General features: G+C 36.0%; 1 protein-coding gene across 1 annotated transcript in view; it reads right to left on the bottom strand.

Annotated features, from left to right (window-relative positions):
- Positions 1-15,296, bottom strand: part of LRP1B (LDL receptor related protein 1B) — a 1,324,618-nt gene that overhangs the window by 501,879 nt on the left and 807,443 nt on the right. Inside the window, exon 28 of the mRNA XM_023752441.1 lies at positions 8,484-8,633. Coding sequence (XP_023608209.1) covers positions 8,484-8,633 — 150 coding nt within the window. The remainder of the gene's footprint in view (positions 1-8,483; positions 8,634-15,296) is intronic.

The raw sequence follows: 15,296 nt of genomic DNA, 5'->3' as shown, positions 1-15,296 counted from the left end.
AAATTATTATATGGTTAAAGCATCTTCTTTAATATTTATTTCAACACGTACAGTCATCCCTCAACATCCATGACATGGATTGATTCCAGGATGCCCCCAAGGATACTCAGTTCTATAGATGCTCAAGTCCCGTATAAAAACTAGAGGCCCGGTGCATGACATCCATGCACTAGGCGGGGGGGAAGGGGAGGCAGGGTTCCTCAGCCCAGCCTGCGCCCTCTCGTAGTCCAGGACCCCTCGGGGGATGTCTGCCTGCTCCAGAGGCTGGAGAGGCTCCCCCCACCGCTGCTGTACTCACCAGCCATGAGCCTGGCTTCTGGCTGACCACCAGGGAGCAGCTTCTGCATTGAGCGTCTGCCCCCTGGTGGTCAGTGCACATCATAGCGATTGGTCATTCTGCCATTCAGTCAATTTGCATATTAGGGTTTTATTATATAGGATGCTGTAGATTTGCATATAAACTATATTTGCTGCATGTAGGCTACAACAGGGTGTACATACACATCAGTTCATTCATGTGGATTTAGCGGTGTGCTCAACTCTTGGCAAGTTCAACAAGCTCAACGTTTGTTTTTTGGAGCTTCCTAGGATTTTTTTTTCTTGTACCCGTAGTTAACTGATCTGTGGGTATGAAACCCACAGATACGGAGAACCGACTATATTCAAATTCTACAATATATTTAGGGTTGTAACCATTCTATATACTGGTAAATATGTTTCTGATCTTATTGAAAATATAATTTGATTGCTGTGGCAAATGATTTTCTGTGCGGATGGCCATCGTTTTATTTAGTCATACATTCTACTCCTACTTATTGAAATGTATTCAGTGTAAGCACCTTGCTATGTGTCATGAATGATGCATATATGAATAAAATGTGGTCCCAAATTATGAAGAAGTGAGACATGTTCACAATCAGAAAAGAAAAAAACACAACATTCTACTGCAGTAGGAAAATACAAAAGAAAGTTCATAGGAGAAAAAAAAATCTCTAAATCAAACAGGTAAAGTTGAAGTAGGCCTTGAAGAGTGGCATTTCACCTTTTAGGGTAGCCGATAAATATGAAAAGCAGTCAAGAAAGAAGAAATAGAGAGACAAATAGAAATAAGCAGGCATGGCTCATTCTCCCTCTTAGGAGCTGCCAGAGCCTGTCCCTTTTCCTTTGCCTTCCCTGTGCCCCTCTCCCCCCCCCCCCCCGAAAAAAGAAAGGAGCAGACATGATCAGAGAGAGGGGAACAATTTGCCTGGATTTGCACCTGACTGACCGAAGTGGGGGTAGAGGAGGATTAAATGAAAATAGTTATGACACGAAGGCTCTTCTGGGCAGTGAAAACAGCACTTAACTTTAATCAACATCTTTGAACTTGAATCTCAGAGGACTGGGTTTTAACAAATCTCATTGACCCTAAGGTGAAACTACGAATGCTGTGACATACAACTTTTGTTGAATGAAAAGGACAACAAAATGAGCATTTCAGAGTAAGTTGTGAGTGCTATCTCAGCTCTAAAATACTACAGCTGAGTAGGGGATGCTACAGCAGGTCAGAACGTGGCAGGGCCTGATAGTTTGGAGACTGGAGATACAGAGTGTGAACAGAAGTAAGGGGTTGTTGCAGTAACCCATACGAAACGCTCAGTACTACCTAACGAGACTGTGAAAGGAAACGAAACAACTAATCCAAGGGGAGAGCTCTCAGATTATAAAAGGTACGTTTCAGGCCCTTTTCACATTCAGAGGGAGGGATATATTTAGTAAGCTTTGATTTTAAAAAGCAAACAAAAACCCTGCACTTGGCAACATACTAGTATAAAGTGGACGTGCATTGCATAGAACAGAGAAAATGATTCCGTAAGGTAGACTACTGAAGTCAAGAACTTTGAAGTTATCAGACCCGCTGCATTAGCATAAGAAGACTAGGGTAGAGGATCCTTTCAGACTAGATTTCAGAGTGAATCTGCAAGTGCTCAGTCTAAGGATCATAACAAGACTAAATGCACCAGACTCACACCCTCTCCCCATCGTTTATAATGTTCTGTAGATGTCAGGACAACTGGCCATAATAATTTATCTTAGGAAGTAGGACAAGGGCTTTTGATGATTTCTGCATGCCAATTTTATGGGCTATGTATTGTACACATATTTTTCAAATTTCTATTATTTTTAATATGTATATATTTGAAGGTTCATAACAAGTATACAAACTGAGTGCTAGAGATGGCTTATTTTTAATAAATCCTAACTTTAGTCACTATACCACATAATATTTCGCTGAAGTGAATACAGATACAGATTTTAAAATGCATAAAACTGAGAAATTAGCTGAGAGGGCCTAAGTGTTACTGTAGGTAGAGAATGCTTTTATTGCCTTTAGATTAGAGTTTCTTTGCATCAGCAGAGAGACCAGGCAATTTTAAGAGCTTTGTTGTAGAAACTCCAGTGGAAACATTAGAAACATTTAATCCCCAACAATATTAACACTATATCCTTTTTTTTTCTTTTAATCCTTACTTGCGGATGTTTTTTCCATTGATTATTTATTTATTTACTTATCCTTACCCGAGGATATTTTCCCATTGATTTTGAGACATAGTGGGAGGGGGAGAGACAGAGAGAGAGAAACATCAGTGTGAGAGACACACATCGATTGGTTGCCTCCTGCACGAGCCCAGACCAGGGCCTGGGGCCGGGCCACCAGGGAGGAGACTGCAACAGAGGTAGGTGCCCTAGATCAGAATTGAGCCCAGTACCCTTCAGTTCGCAGGCTGATGCTCTATCCCTGAACCGAACTGGCTAGGGCTCCGTTGATTTTTTAGACAGGGTTGAAGGGAGAGGGACAGACAGAGAGGAGAGAAAAACATCGATGTGAGAGAGACACATTGATTGGTTGCCTCCCACACACGCCCCAACTGGACTGGGAATCAAGCTTGCAACAGAGGTACTTGCCCTTGACCAGAACTGAACCTGGGATATTTCAGTCCTTGGGCCAATGCTCCAACAAATGAGCCAAACCAGGTAGGGCAACACTACTAGTATATTCATTCTTAAGCAAATAAATATGACCTTCGCATGCATATTCAGATGGTTCTGGAAGCATTTTAATCGGACAGCCTTGGCTTTCCTCGGCACACTATCCATGTGCTAGACTCTCCATAGCAACTATAATGATTATTTCAAATTTGTGAAGTGAGCCTATGAAAAGGATGAGAATATGTCCTTACAGGTTACTTTTATTACAGCTTTTCAAGGGCTCCCTAAAGGGCAAATGATTGTTTTGTTAACACTGATTTAAAACAAATGTGGGCATAACCAAATTAAGGGAAGTTAACTCATTATAGGTTTGAGTTCATACCTGATAGGAGAATGACATGCCTTTTTTATTTCTTGATAGACTCTAATAGTAGACAAAATTAAATATCCTTCTAATATTTACACATTAAACTTACTCTGGCAATTTGCTACTTAAAACAAATCAATAGTACAATATATTTAAACTGCAATTAATAAGAAATAAATTCAGCAGAGGGCTTAACTATTCATAGAAAATGCATAATTAAATAATTTTTTGGCCTTACCTGAGACTCAAAGTTTCTCTTATTTTAAAAAGAATTTAGCCAATTTTTGCAAGTGATTCAAATGTTAGATAGATGTTGGAGATAGATACTTAGACACTTATAAAAAGTATCAATCCATTCTAAAGACAAGAAATTTAAGGAACTCTATGTTGTAAACATCCACCAAACTCTTAATTAAATGTCAAAATTGAATAATATTGCCAAACTTCTGAAACAGATTAATATGAACTCTGAATAGCATAACTTCACAAGTGAACTTTAATTTATTGACAATTTTTGTCTCTCCTGTATTGCTTCACTTAGACAATGCTTTATTTTAAACTATTTCCTGCATCCTTGAGTCAAAAGATTAGTGATAAAATCATACAACATTTTTAGGACTTTGTAACTCATTTGGTCAAGGCTCATATTTTTGCAGAATAGAAAACTAAGGCCTAGTAATTGCACCATAACCATAGCTGGTTAATGAATAGTAGGAATAGAAGTATACTTGTTTAATTGATAAAAGTGATAAATTTAATAATCTTTAAAGCTTACATTTAATTCTAAAAGTCTATGTTTTCATCATACGGTAAAGACTATATGTACATGATTCAAATATCATGGTAAAAGTAATTTCTCAAGATCATTTAGCCCCATAAAAGTACAACAATATAAGTAGATGTATAATTGAATTTCAATGAGAGTAACTGTGTGCAATGATTAGCAGAGAACAATGAATAAACATCTCATAAGATGTGCATGTAGTATAGAGCTTTAAATTTAAGCTTGTACCCTTTATAGTGCTCTGGACTCAAACCCTTTTGCTTTAGCAAAACTTGATAAATTATTACATGACTCATTTTAATGTACTATGTCAAGATCACTTATGATAAATAAGATACCAACCATTAAATTCACCAATGAGAGGTATTTTCTATAAAGACATACATATTTCAAGTTTGCTTGAATAATCCCCATACTCTCACTTCTATTTTAAATCAATGATCCATTTGCCCCAATAAAAAATACAGATAGGGCATCATCCTACAATTTCCTGAATTGCATCTTAATTTTCTCCAAATACCAATAAACCTATTTCTGCCAGTATATTTGTTTTATTTGTATATTTCTCTCAGCTCCATGAATTGATTTTTCTAACTTTCTCTTCAATGTGAATACAATATATACAGTCTGCTCTCAAACTAAATATGCTGACAGTGAGAAGAATCATATGCTAAATATAATACATACATAACCCACAAGCCCTAATTTTAATCAATAGTTTTAACCTCCTCCTCCTCACAAAGGCACCTAAAATTGAATGGCAACTTGACTAATTTGCATTTAACTCACTGTCTCCTACAGATAGTAATGATCAGGAAAATACCAGTGTTATATGGAAAAGATGAATAAAAGCAAACAAATAAACTATATTTGAAAACTAGGCAATCAATAATTAAGTATAACACAGCTGACTATACATTATCTTATAGCACAAGCCACTTGAAAATCATGTAATAAAAGTGTTTAGTGTATCATTATTTCATGAACCTGAAGTATATTTATAAAAAAAAAATTCCTTAAAAAAAAGGAGTTGCTAAATACCAAGGGAAAAAATTAAGGAAAGTAAGTAATAGATAAAATTTAACAGCTACAAGCTACTGTATTTAAAAGCAAAAACTACTGTATTTGCTAACTCTCACAGTTGAAAAAAGACAATTGACAGGGTCATTTTTTTTAAATGAGGAATAATTTAATGTTCGAAGTTACAACCTAGTCAGTTTATATCTAATAACTGGAAAGATGTCTTAGTTTAGGCTACTGTAACAAAAATGCCAAAAAATTGCATGCCTACACCACAGAAAGGGTTTCTCACAGTTCTGGAGCCTGGAAGTCAAAGATCATGATGCCCTCACTTTCATGCTAGCCTCACATGGCGGAGAGAGAGAGAGGCTAACATTCTGGCCCCTTCTTAGAAGGACACTAACCCATGTGGGCTCTATAGTCACAATCTAATAGCCTTCCAAATGCCCCCACCTCCACATGCCTTCAGGGCTCTGGCATATAATTCAGGAGAACACAAACATTCAGTCCATGGCAAAAGGTGTTAAGAGTCCTCCTCAACTGCCATTGGACACAATGAGCAAATCAATCCTGATCAAGTACTAAACTCTGTTCCTTGAGACAATGGAGAAAAGGTAAAGCACAGACAGTACTGCATTTGGAGCATGTCGCCTTTCGCACTTCCACCTGTGCCTGCTGGCTGGGTGTGGGGAGCATCCAAGAAAGGAGCAGTGGCACCTGACAGCACTTCAGTCCTGGAGAGAGCTGCCCCTCCAGTCATCACCTACAGTTAGACTATTCAGTTCCTCTCCATGTGTCCCTGGCACTTCTAGTGCTGCTGTCTCTTTGCTAGAGTCTAGGGTTGGTATTCATAAGAGAGTGAGTCTATGCTCAGGCTCTTTAAGAGGACCCCTGTGTCTATAGCAGTACTCAGTGTCACCTGGATGGAATCCTTGCTGATTTTCACAGCCAGATGTTGTGGGTACTTCTCTTCTCTGCACTCTTTCTCTGGGCTAGGGAGCCTAGTGTGGAGCTGGGACCCCTCGCTCCTCAGGGATATCTGTAGCTGAGATACCCTCCCAATTCCTAACCACCACACATGGGTATGGGCTCCGCCCATTTTGTGTCTCTGCCCTTCCTACCAGCCTCAATATGGTTTCTTCTTTATATCCTTAGTTATCTGAGTTTTGTTCAGCTAGTCTTTAGGTGGTTCTCAAGGGTAGTTGTTCTATATTTTAGTTGTAATTTTAATATGGTCATTGGAGGATATGAGCCCAGTGTTTACCTACTCTACCATCTTGACCAGGAAGAATTAACATAATTAAAATATCCATACTACCCAAAGCAATCTATAGATTCAACACAATTCCTATAAATATACCAAAGACATTTTTTTCACTGAACTAGAACAGATAATCCTAAACTTTATATGGAACCACAAAGGGCCCTGAATAGCCCAAGCAATCTTGAGAAAGAACAAAGTTGGAGGTATCATGCTACTTGATAAACAAATTATACTACAAGACTATAGTAATCAAAACAGCATTCTAGTGGCATGAAAACAGACACATAGATCAACAGAACAGAATAGAGAGTCCAGCAATAAATCCACGCCTATATGGTCAATTAATGACAAAGGAGGCAAGAATATACAATGGAGTAAAGATAGTCTCTTTAATACATGGTTTTGGAAAAATTGGACATATACATGCAAAAATATGAACTAGACCACTTTTTTACATCCTATACAAGAATAAAGTAAATTGGATTAAAGACTTAAATGGAAGACCCAAAACCATAAAATTCCCAGGGGAAAAACACAACAACAAAAAACATAGATAGTAAACTCTCTGGCATTGCTCTTAGTAATATTTTGGTAATTCTCAAAATATTTTAAACTTTTCATTATTATATTTGTTATGGTGTAATCATTTTGGGAAACCAGGAACTGTACCCATGTAAGACAGCTAACTTAATTGATAAATGGTGGGTATGTTCTGACTGCTCCAGCAGCAGGCTGTTCTCCATCATTTTCCCTCTCATTAGACTTCCCTATTTCTTGAGGCACAATAATATTAAAATTAGGCCAATTTATAACCCTATAATGGCCTCAAAGTGTCCAAGAGAAGGGAAGAGTCACACGTAATTAAATCAAAAGCTAGAATAACTAAGCTTGGTGAAAAAGGCATGTAGAATGCCTAGACAGGCCAAAAGCTCCATGTTTTGGACCAAACAGCCAAGTTGTGAATCAAAGGAAAAGTTCTTGGGGGAAACAAAAAGTGCTTCTCTTTTAGTGAACATACAAATGATAAGAAAGTGAAGCTGTCTTGTTGCTGAACTCATTCCCGGTGAAGATGCTGTGAAGATTGTTGAAATGACAACAAAGCATTTAGAATATCATGGGAACTTAGCTGATAAAGCAGTGGCAGTTGGTAAAGCAGTTTGAGTGAATTAACTCCAATTGTGAATGCTCTACCATGGGTAAAATGCTATCAAACAGCATCGCATGCTACAGAGAAATCACTGTGAAGAGAAGAGTCAATTGATGTGACCAACTTCATTGTAGCCCTATTTTTAGAAATTGCTACAGCCACCAGGACCTTCAGCAACCACTACTACCCTTACCAGTTGTCAGCTATTGACATTGAAGCAAGACCTTGCACCAGCAAAATGATCACAACTCTTGATGAACTCAGATGATGGTTAGCCTTTTTAACAATAATGTATTTTTTCCTTAATTTAGGTATATGCATTGCTGTTCTAGACATAATGCTATTACACACTTAACAGACTACAGTATAGTGCAAATATAACTTTAGTATGCATTGAGAAAACCCTAAAAATATTAGTGTGACTCACTATCTAGTAATATTTGCTTTATTGTGGTGGTTTGGAACCCATCTTGCAATATCTCTGAGGTATGTCTATATAGAAAAGAATTATTTGCTGGAGAATAATTTCTATCATTGTTCAATGGACCCTGTGGCCTTGTCTCTTGAATTATCTGCATGGATCAAACTATCCTTTATAAGTAGAGATAAGCCACATTTGTTATTGTGACAAATACACAAGGCCCTTACACTTTAAAACACTTCAGTAGAACATAAAAAATAATCATAAAATAAAACAATTCACAGTAAGCCAAGAATCAATAATAGTAAAGTCCCTGATCTGTATAATGTTACAAGTCTGTTCGCTAACATTAAGAAAAGAAGAAGAAGGAAAAAAACCCTCATAGAGATGTGCAATTTAAATGTGCTTCTGGAATTAATGGAGCAGTGACTCTTCTCAGCTTTTAACAGATCATAATTAATCAACCCCCAATCAATAATAACATCCTAACTATAGAACCACTGTACTTACCCATGATGGTTAGGGCTGTAGCTTTTGTTAATTCTTCTTTCATTGACTCTATTACTTCTAAATTACCACCATCTAGGTTGCATCTATTTATGGTTCCATTTCCGGAACTGATCCAATAAAGCTTGTTTTCCACATAGTCTATTGATAGACCTGTAATTAAATTATATATCTTAAACATAAGGGTAGCCACTTAAATTGCAGTAGTCACCTAGCACTACATTTGAGGGGGGGAAATATGTTGCAAACTCAGATTATTGTCTGAAAATATGAGGTCTAGCTAATGGAAAATATACAGGGGGCGGGGCAAAAGCAAGTTAATAATATAATATATAATACAATAACTAATGAATACATAATACAAAGGTAAATTCTGTGTTTTTCATACTTACAATTGTAAACCTACTTTTGCATATATATATACACTGTTTTAACTTTCTGTGAAACAATATATTTTAACAGGAACTTAACCATTATCTCTGTTGATCATCACAGCAATCTTGTGACACCGAATTCTACTTTACAGATAAGGAACATAATACAAAGAACAGTTAAAAAATGAGTCCCTAGATAGTAGGTGGTCACCCCGAAATTTTAATAAAGGTACTATTTCCAAATTGAGTGTCTGGCCTCTTATTATACCAGTTGGCTTCATAAAGTTTTAAAGTGTAATACTCATTTATGACACTAATTTGACTTATATAATGTACAATCTCTCCTCTACTTTTAGTAAAATTTACCTTAGGCAGACTTAAACTTAAATTGGGGGTTTCAACTTTTTTTCAAGTAAATTCAAAGGTGGAAGAATTTCAAGAATTAATCATTTCACTGATATATCAAATTGAATGGGGAACATTTAGGGGCTGCCTAGAAAGATAAACCATTCAACAATTAAGTGAACTAAGCCAAAGTCACAATGTGTCAATCTAGGTTAACTTTATTATATAGGACAGACCGTTTCATATATTGTAGTTGTATTTATGGTTTTTAAAGTCTCAGAACATGTACATTTTGATTGCCGAGGGTTCTTAGTACACATCTACTTAATTATGTGGATGTTAAATAGGCTTGGGATCTACGTTATAACAATAACTCTGTGGCTCAAATTTGGTCATCTGTGATCCAGAACAAGGTGTGGAGCACAGGTATTGTATTCCTGAGTATATGTGGACATATATGTAACTCAGGCATACAATATGGTAAACGTTCTGAGGTCTCCCTCAGGGAATGGATTGAACAAACCACAAAAACTCTCCTCCTCATAAAAAATATCTAATTTTTTTTTTTTTAAAAAAAAGGAAGAAAGGGAGGGAGGAAAGAAAGGAGAAAAGTAGGGACAAAGGGAAAAGGGAAGGATGGAGGGAAGAAGGGAGGAAGGGAGGGAGGAAGGGAGGAAGGGAGGGAGGGGAGACAAATGAAGAGAATTACAAGTTCAAGTGCATTGAGAGAGGATTAAAACAGCACAAATTTCTCAACTATAGAAAGTCCCAGGTCAGAAAGTAGAATTGGCTTATCAGACCAGTTTTAATCAAGTAGAAATAATTCAACAAGTCTATAAAATATACCAGAGATTTATTGAGTTATTGGTATGTTTTGCTAATAGAAGTATGGATAGTTCACCAGCAAATTCACAATGCCCCAAATTAGATATTTCAAGGAAGACATTTTCATTTTTTTTTGTTTTTTATTGAATTTTTGATGACCATGGTAAGTGATTGCTTTTAATCACAATGGAAAAATAATCAAATCATGACTATCATAGTCATATTCTATGGTGTAACATTTTCAGGGCAACACTCTATTCACCATTCAATTTTTTATGAGAGAAAGTTGGTTACTCTGCAGGTACCTAAGTGCATCTTTTCTAGTATTAAAATGAATTTTTAGTGGTTTAGACCACTCAATTTCCAGAAGTGCTCTATTTTACTTTCTGCTTAGTTGACTATCTAGAGCACATAATTCCATCTCTAATCAGCAATGAAGATATCTTTACTACAAATTTATGATAAAATAACCCCAAACTTTCTATTGCTGAATTTTCAACAAGACTTGAATAAACAAATACATTCATGAAGAATTCCCTTTAGGAAGGTTATCTATCCTTCTGTGTACTTTAAATTTTATCTCTCAATCAAGCCAAATCATCAGAGAACAATGTACATTTTTATATCGCTGTGTTTTTGTCCCTCTCTGAATCTCTTGCTGAATTGAGCTTTGGCATTATGCCCTTGGTTTAAATGAAGGATGCTATAAGAAGTAGCCGTAAGAAAAATACTGTTATAATTCCCAGGATACAGTATCTGAAAACAGTACCTCACACAGTGACCTCTTTATACAAGGACCCATGGGAGAAATTTCTTTCAGGGCTCAGTGCCAGGAAAAGCTATATATGGAAAATATAAAATTGTAACTGATCATATTTCTCTCTTTGCTTTGGCTGCAAAGAAACTGAAGAGTCCTATTGTGAGCCATATACAGCAATTGTAAAGAAACTGCACTTATAGTACTAATTTTACTCCTGGCTTAAATAGAATAATCTATTATTGTACTTAACCTTGGGTTTTAAAATCAGCATTATTCCTCTTTCTTAGGGAATGTCTTTAAGTTTCCTCAACCCCTCTTTTGAAGGAGAGGGCATTTTTACTGACTGTGTCTAACTTCAAATTAGTCTGCAATGTCAGAACTTCCTCCTCCACCTAACACCCTGCCGTTTCTAGAGTCTGACTTGCACAATGTAAAGCAGTTATCAGAGAGAGCAGCAAAGTTACACGATTTGGGTCAACGTACCCCAGAGTCTACTACTCAACACCTTTGTTTCTGACCTGTGAGTGCCTAGGGAAGGAGCTGTGTCGGTGATCTTTTACCTTCAGTGCCTAGCATGATGCCTAGAGCAAAGAAAAAATTATAAACATTTCCTGGATAAATGAATTCTTTAAATAATCCCAGTATTAAAATTACTAGAGGCCCAGTGCACTAGATTTGTGCACTCAGGGGGTGTCCCTCAGCCTGGCCTGTGCCCTCTCACAGTCTGGATGTGGGGAGTGGGCCTAAGCTGTCAGTTGGACATCCTTAGCGTTGCCATGGAGGCGGGAGAGGCTCCTGCCACCACCGCTGCACTCGAATGGGCTCCTGGCTGAGTGGTGCTCCCCCTGTGGGAGCACACTGACCACCAGGAGCAGCTCCTGCTTTGAGTGTCTGTCCCCTCGTGGTCAGTACGTGTCATAGCGACTGTCCGTTCAGTCACTTTGCATATTAGCCTTTTATTATATAGGATAAGTTGTCTTCAAGGAGTTCTGCCTAGTGAAGTAAAATAATACTCACAACACGTATATATATATATATATGTGTGTGTGTGTGTGTGTGTGTGTGTATATGTGTGTGTGTATTTCATATACTCAGATGTACACACAATATTTTCTCAGTGATACAGGTACACCAAAATTAAAACTTCTGTTCTGTGAAAGCCAGTAAAAGACAAGCTTCAGTCAGAAAAAAGTATTTGCAATCTCTATATCCAACCAAATACTAGTATCAACAAAAGAATTCTCAAAACTCAGGAGTTAAAACAAAATTAGAAAATAGGCCAAAAAAAAAAGTGAACAGGCATTTCACAGAAATAAGATATACAGATGGCAAACAAGCACATGAAAAATATGTTCAATATCATAGAAAAATTAAAATGGCAATGATTTAAAAACTTACAAGACTGGCTAAAACAAAAGTAGTCATGAAATTATATGTTAGTGAGTATGCAAAGAAAAACTGGATCACTGATATACATTGCTAGTAAGAATGTATAGACACTCTTGAAAAATGCTTGGTGTTTCTTACTGCTCCCATAGGACCCAAAAATTGCATTCTTAGTAATTTATTACAGAGAAATGAAAGCTTATATTTATACAAAAAGCTGTACTTGAATATGTATATCAGTTTTATTTGTATTAGTCAATAATTAGAAACATCCTAACTCCTTCAACAGGAGAAGGATTAAGTATACTATATGTACATATGATAGCATACTGCTCACTAATAAAGAAGAAAGAACTATTGATATATTGAACAATTTCAATGACTCTCCAAGGATATAAGCTGAGTAAAAAAAAAAAATCCAAAAGGTTATGTGCTCTATGGTTCTATTTATATAACGTTTTAAAATGATAAAATTTTACAAATGGAAGACAGATGGTATGTGGATGGTAAGTAGGATAGGAGTAGGTGTGGTCATAAAAGGGCAACATGACAGATTATTGTGGCATTAGAATTAAACAGTATCTTGACTGTGGTAGTAAATATAGAAATCTACACATGTGATAAAATTTATAGATATAACTACAGAAACAAAAATGAGTACAAGTAAAACATAAAATATGAATAAGTTTGTTGGATTGTATTAAGGTCAATATCTAGGTTGTAATCCGGCTGGTATAGCTCAGTGGTTGAGTGTTGACCCATGAACCAAGAGGTCCCTGGTTCAATTCCCAGTTAGTGTACATGTCTAGTTTGCAGGCTCAATCCCCAGCAAGGGGTGCAGGAGGTAGCTGATTGATGTCTCTCTCTTATCAATGCTTCTATCTCTCTATCCCTCCTCCTTCCTGTATAAAAATAAATGAAACATTAAAAAATAAAAAGATAATGTCTATATATATACATATATATGTCTGTATACTATAGACACAGGTTTTAATATTGTACTATAGTTTTACATAATGTTTCATTTGGGGGAAATTAAATAAAGTACACATGGGACCTCTCTGTATTACTTTTTATAATTGTATGTGAATCTAAGTTTATGTCAATAAAAATTTCAATTAAAAAGGAAAGCATGCTATTCAACAACTAGTTGAGTATGTACAGGACCAGAATATGCCACTCCAAAATATACCATTTTGGCTTAAAGATTATTCTGAGTCCAAGACATTTGAGAAATAGCAGGTGCACTCTGTCCTTCCCCATTATTTGCCTAAAAGTAGACTTAATATCTTCATCACTAGTCTAAATTGCTCATCCTAGAGATGGCACTGAGAGGAATCTACATAACAAAGCTCACTTACAACCCTTATCTTCCATTAGTTTTCCTCAGTTTCACCACCCCTCCGTTTGTCTCCCACACTTTTCCTTTGTCTTGTCACTTCTGTACAAATGTTTTGCTTTTTGTTAAGATGCTATATAAGCCTGAGTTCTGACCACTTCTTTGAGTTACTACTCATCAAGGACCATTTCCCATGTGTATACATGCTACTTTTGTTAAAAAAACACACACACCATTTTTCTTTTGCTAATCTGTCTTTTTGGCAGTCTAATTTCCACTATTCCAGTCGGAGAACATAGGAGGACAGAGAAAAAAGTATATTTTTCCTCTTACACTGCCCAAATTTTAAATTGATCTAAATTCTTTCTTGGAATCATACTTCTCAATTCACTAAGTTTTAAGAAGTCATTAATACCATACAGAGTTACAGAGATAAGTTAATTAACTTAGTTTATTTGCTTATCATATCAAGCTAAGATTTCATCATCTCCTCCATTCTCTAGCACATATATTATTGTACCTGGGATAACTTATTATTTCAAGCTTGATGACTTGCAAAAATGATGTGCCTTATAAAAATAACATGCGAGGAAATTAAGGAAAGACCAAGACAAGTGACAGACTATTTCTTGAGAAGAGTTGTGTTCTAAAATATTATTTTAAAAGCTTTAATTCCAATAGTTATATAATTTTCCAAACCTATATTCAATAGCTTGATAGGTAAAGTGGAACAAAGTATTCTTAAAAGCACTGGGTTATGTAATTTTAATATTTTTTAAATTATAGTTCCTGTCAATATAATGCTAAATATTTCCTTATGTTAGAGATTTTTTCCTATCCACACAGAAATATTCAGTTTTCTAGATATATCACACTATTTTGTGCCTATTATGCTTATTTACCCTTCCTGCTAAGAATGAGGAAAACCCCTTTTCCTATCAGTTCTTTAAAAACTAAAGCATAACCCTGGCCAGTGTTGCTCAGTTGATTGTAGCATTGTCCCATACACTAATGGTGGTGAGTTCAATTCATGGTCAGAGCACATACCCAGGTTGTGGGTTTGATACCCAGTTGGAGTACATATGGAAGGTAACTGATTGATGTTTCTCTCTCTCCCTCTCTCTATTTCTCTCCCTTCCCCTCTCTAAAATCAATAAAATAAACAAATATATAAATATTTACATAAGTATATTTATCCTTCAAGATCTAGTTGAAATTTCAAAATACCACCAATTTGGTTACAACTCATCTCTATTTTCCTTCCCCACAAAGAATGACTTGTTTTCTCTATTTTTGCAGTACCTAATCATATTAACCTTATGGTGTCTGGAAGCCAGTGCTTATGAACAACAATAAATGGTTTTGTTTTGCTTAACTCGACTAAAAATTGTATTAAATGGTTTGTAGGTATCTATGTCTTTTTCATTCACTAAACCATGACCTTCTAGGTTTTATTTTCAGGGTGTGGTACCTAATATATACTTCATAACATTTTTTATATCTTTTTTTTACTTTAATCTTTAAAAAATGAGTAAATGAATGATCAGAGAAAACAGTATAATACATTTCAATTATTTGTGTACGTATGCATGTGTAACTTTAATGTTGCTTTGTCAATTCCTCTAATCTTTTAAAAAACCTATTGTTTTGAGGTGCACAGTCTTAAATATTGATTGTGCTTTATACATAATAAAAGTGACTGTGATGAATAATGAGTGTGTATAAATAACTGCATTATCAAGCAAAAAAAAAATACCCAGGAATTTTTTTAAATGAGACCCCTTGAA

The sequence above is a fragment of the Myotis lucifugus genome, unplaced genomic scaffold (assembly GCF_000147115.1).
Source record: "Myotis lucifugus unplaced genomic scaffold, Myoluc2.0 scaffold_32, whole genome shotgun sequence".
In the NCBI taxonomy this organism is placed as follows: domain Eukaryota; kingdom Metazoa; phylum Chordata; class Mammalia; order Chiroptera; family Vespertilionidae; genus Myotis; species Myotis lucifugus.
This window is presented reverse-complemented; position numbering and strand designations above follow the sequence as displayed.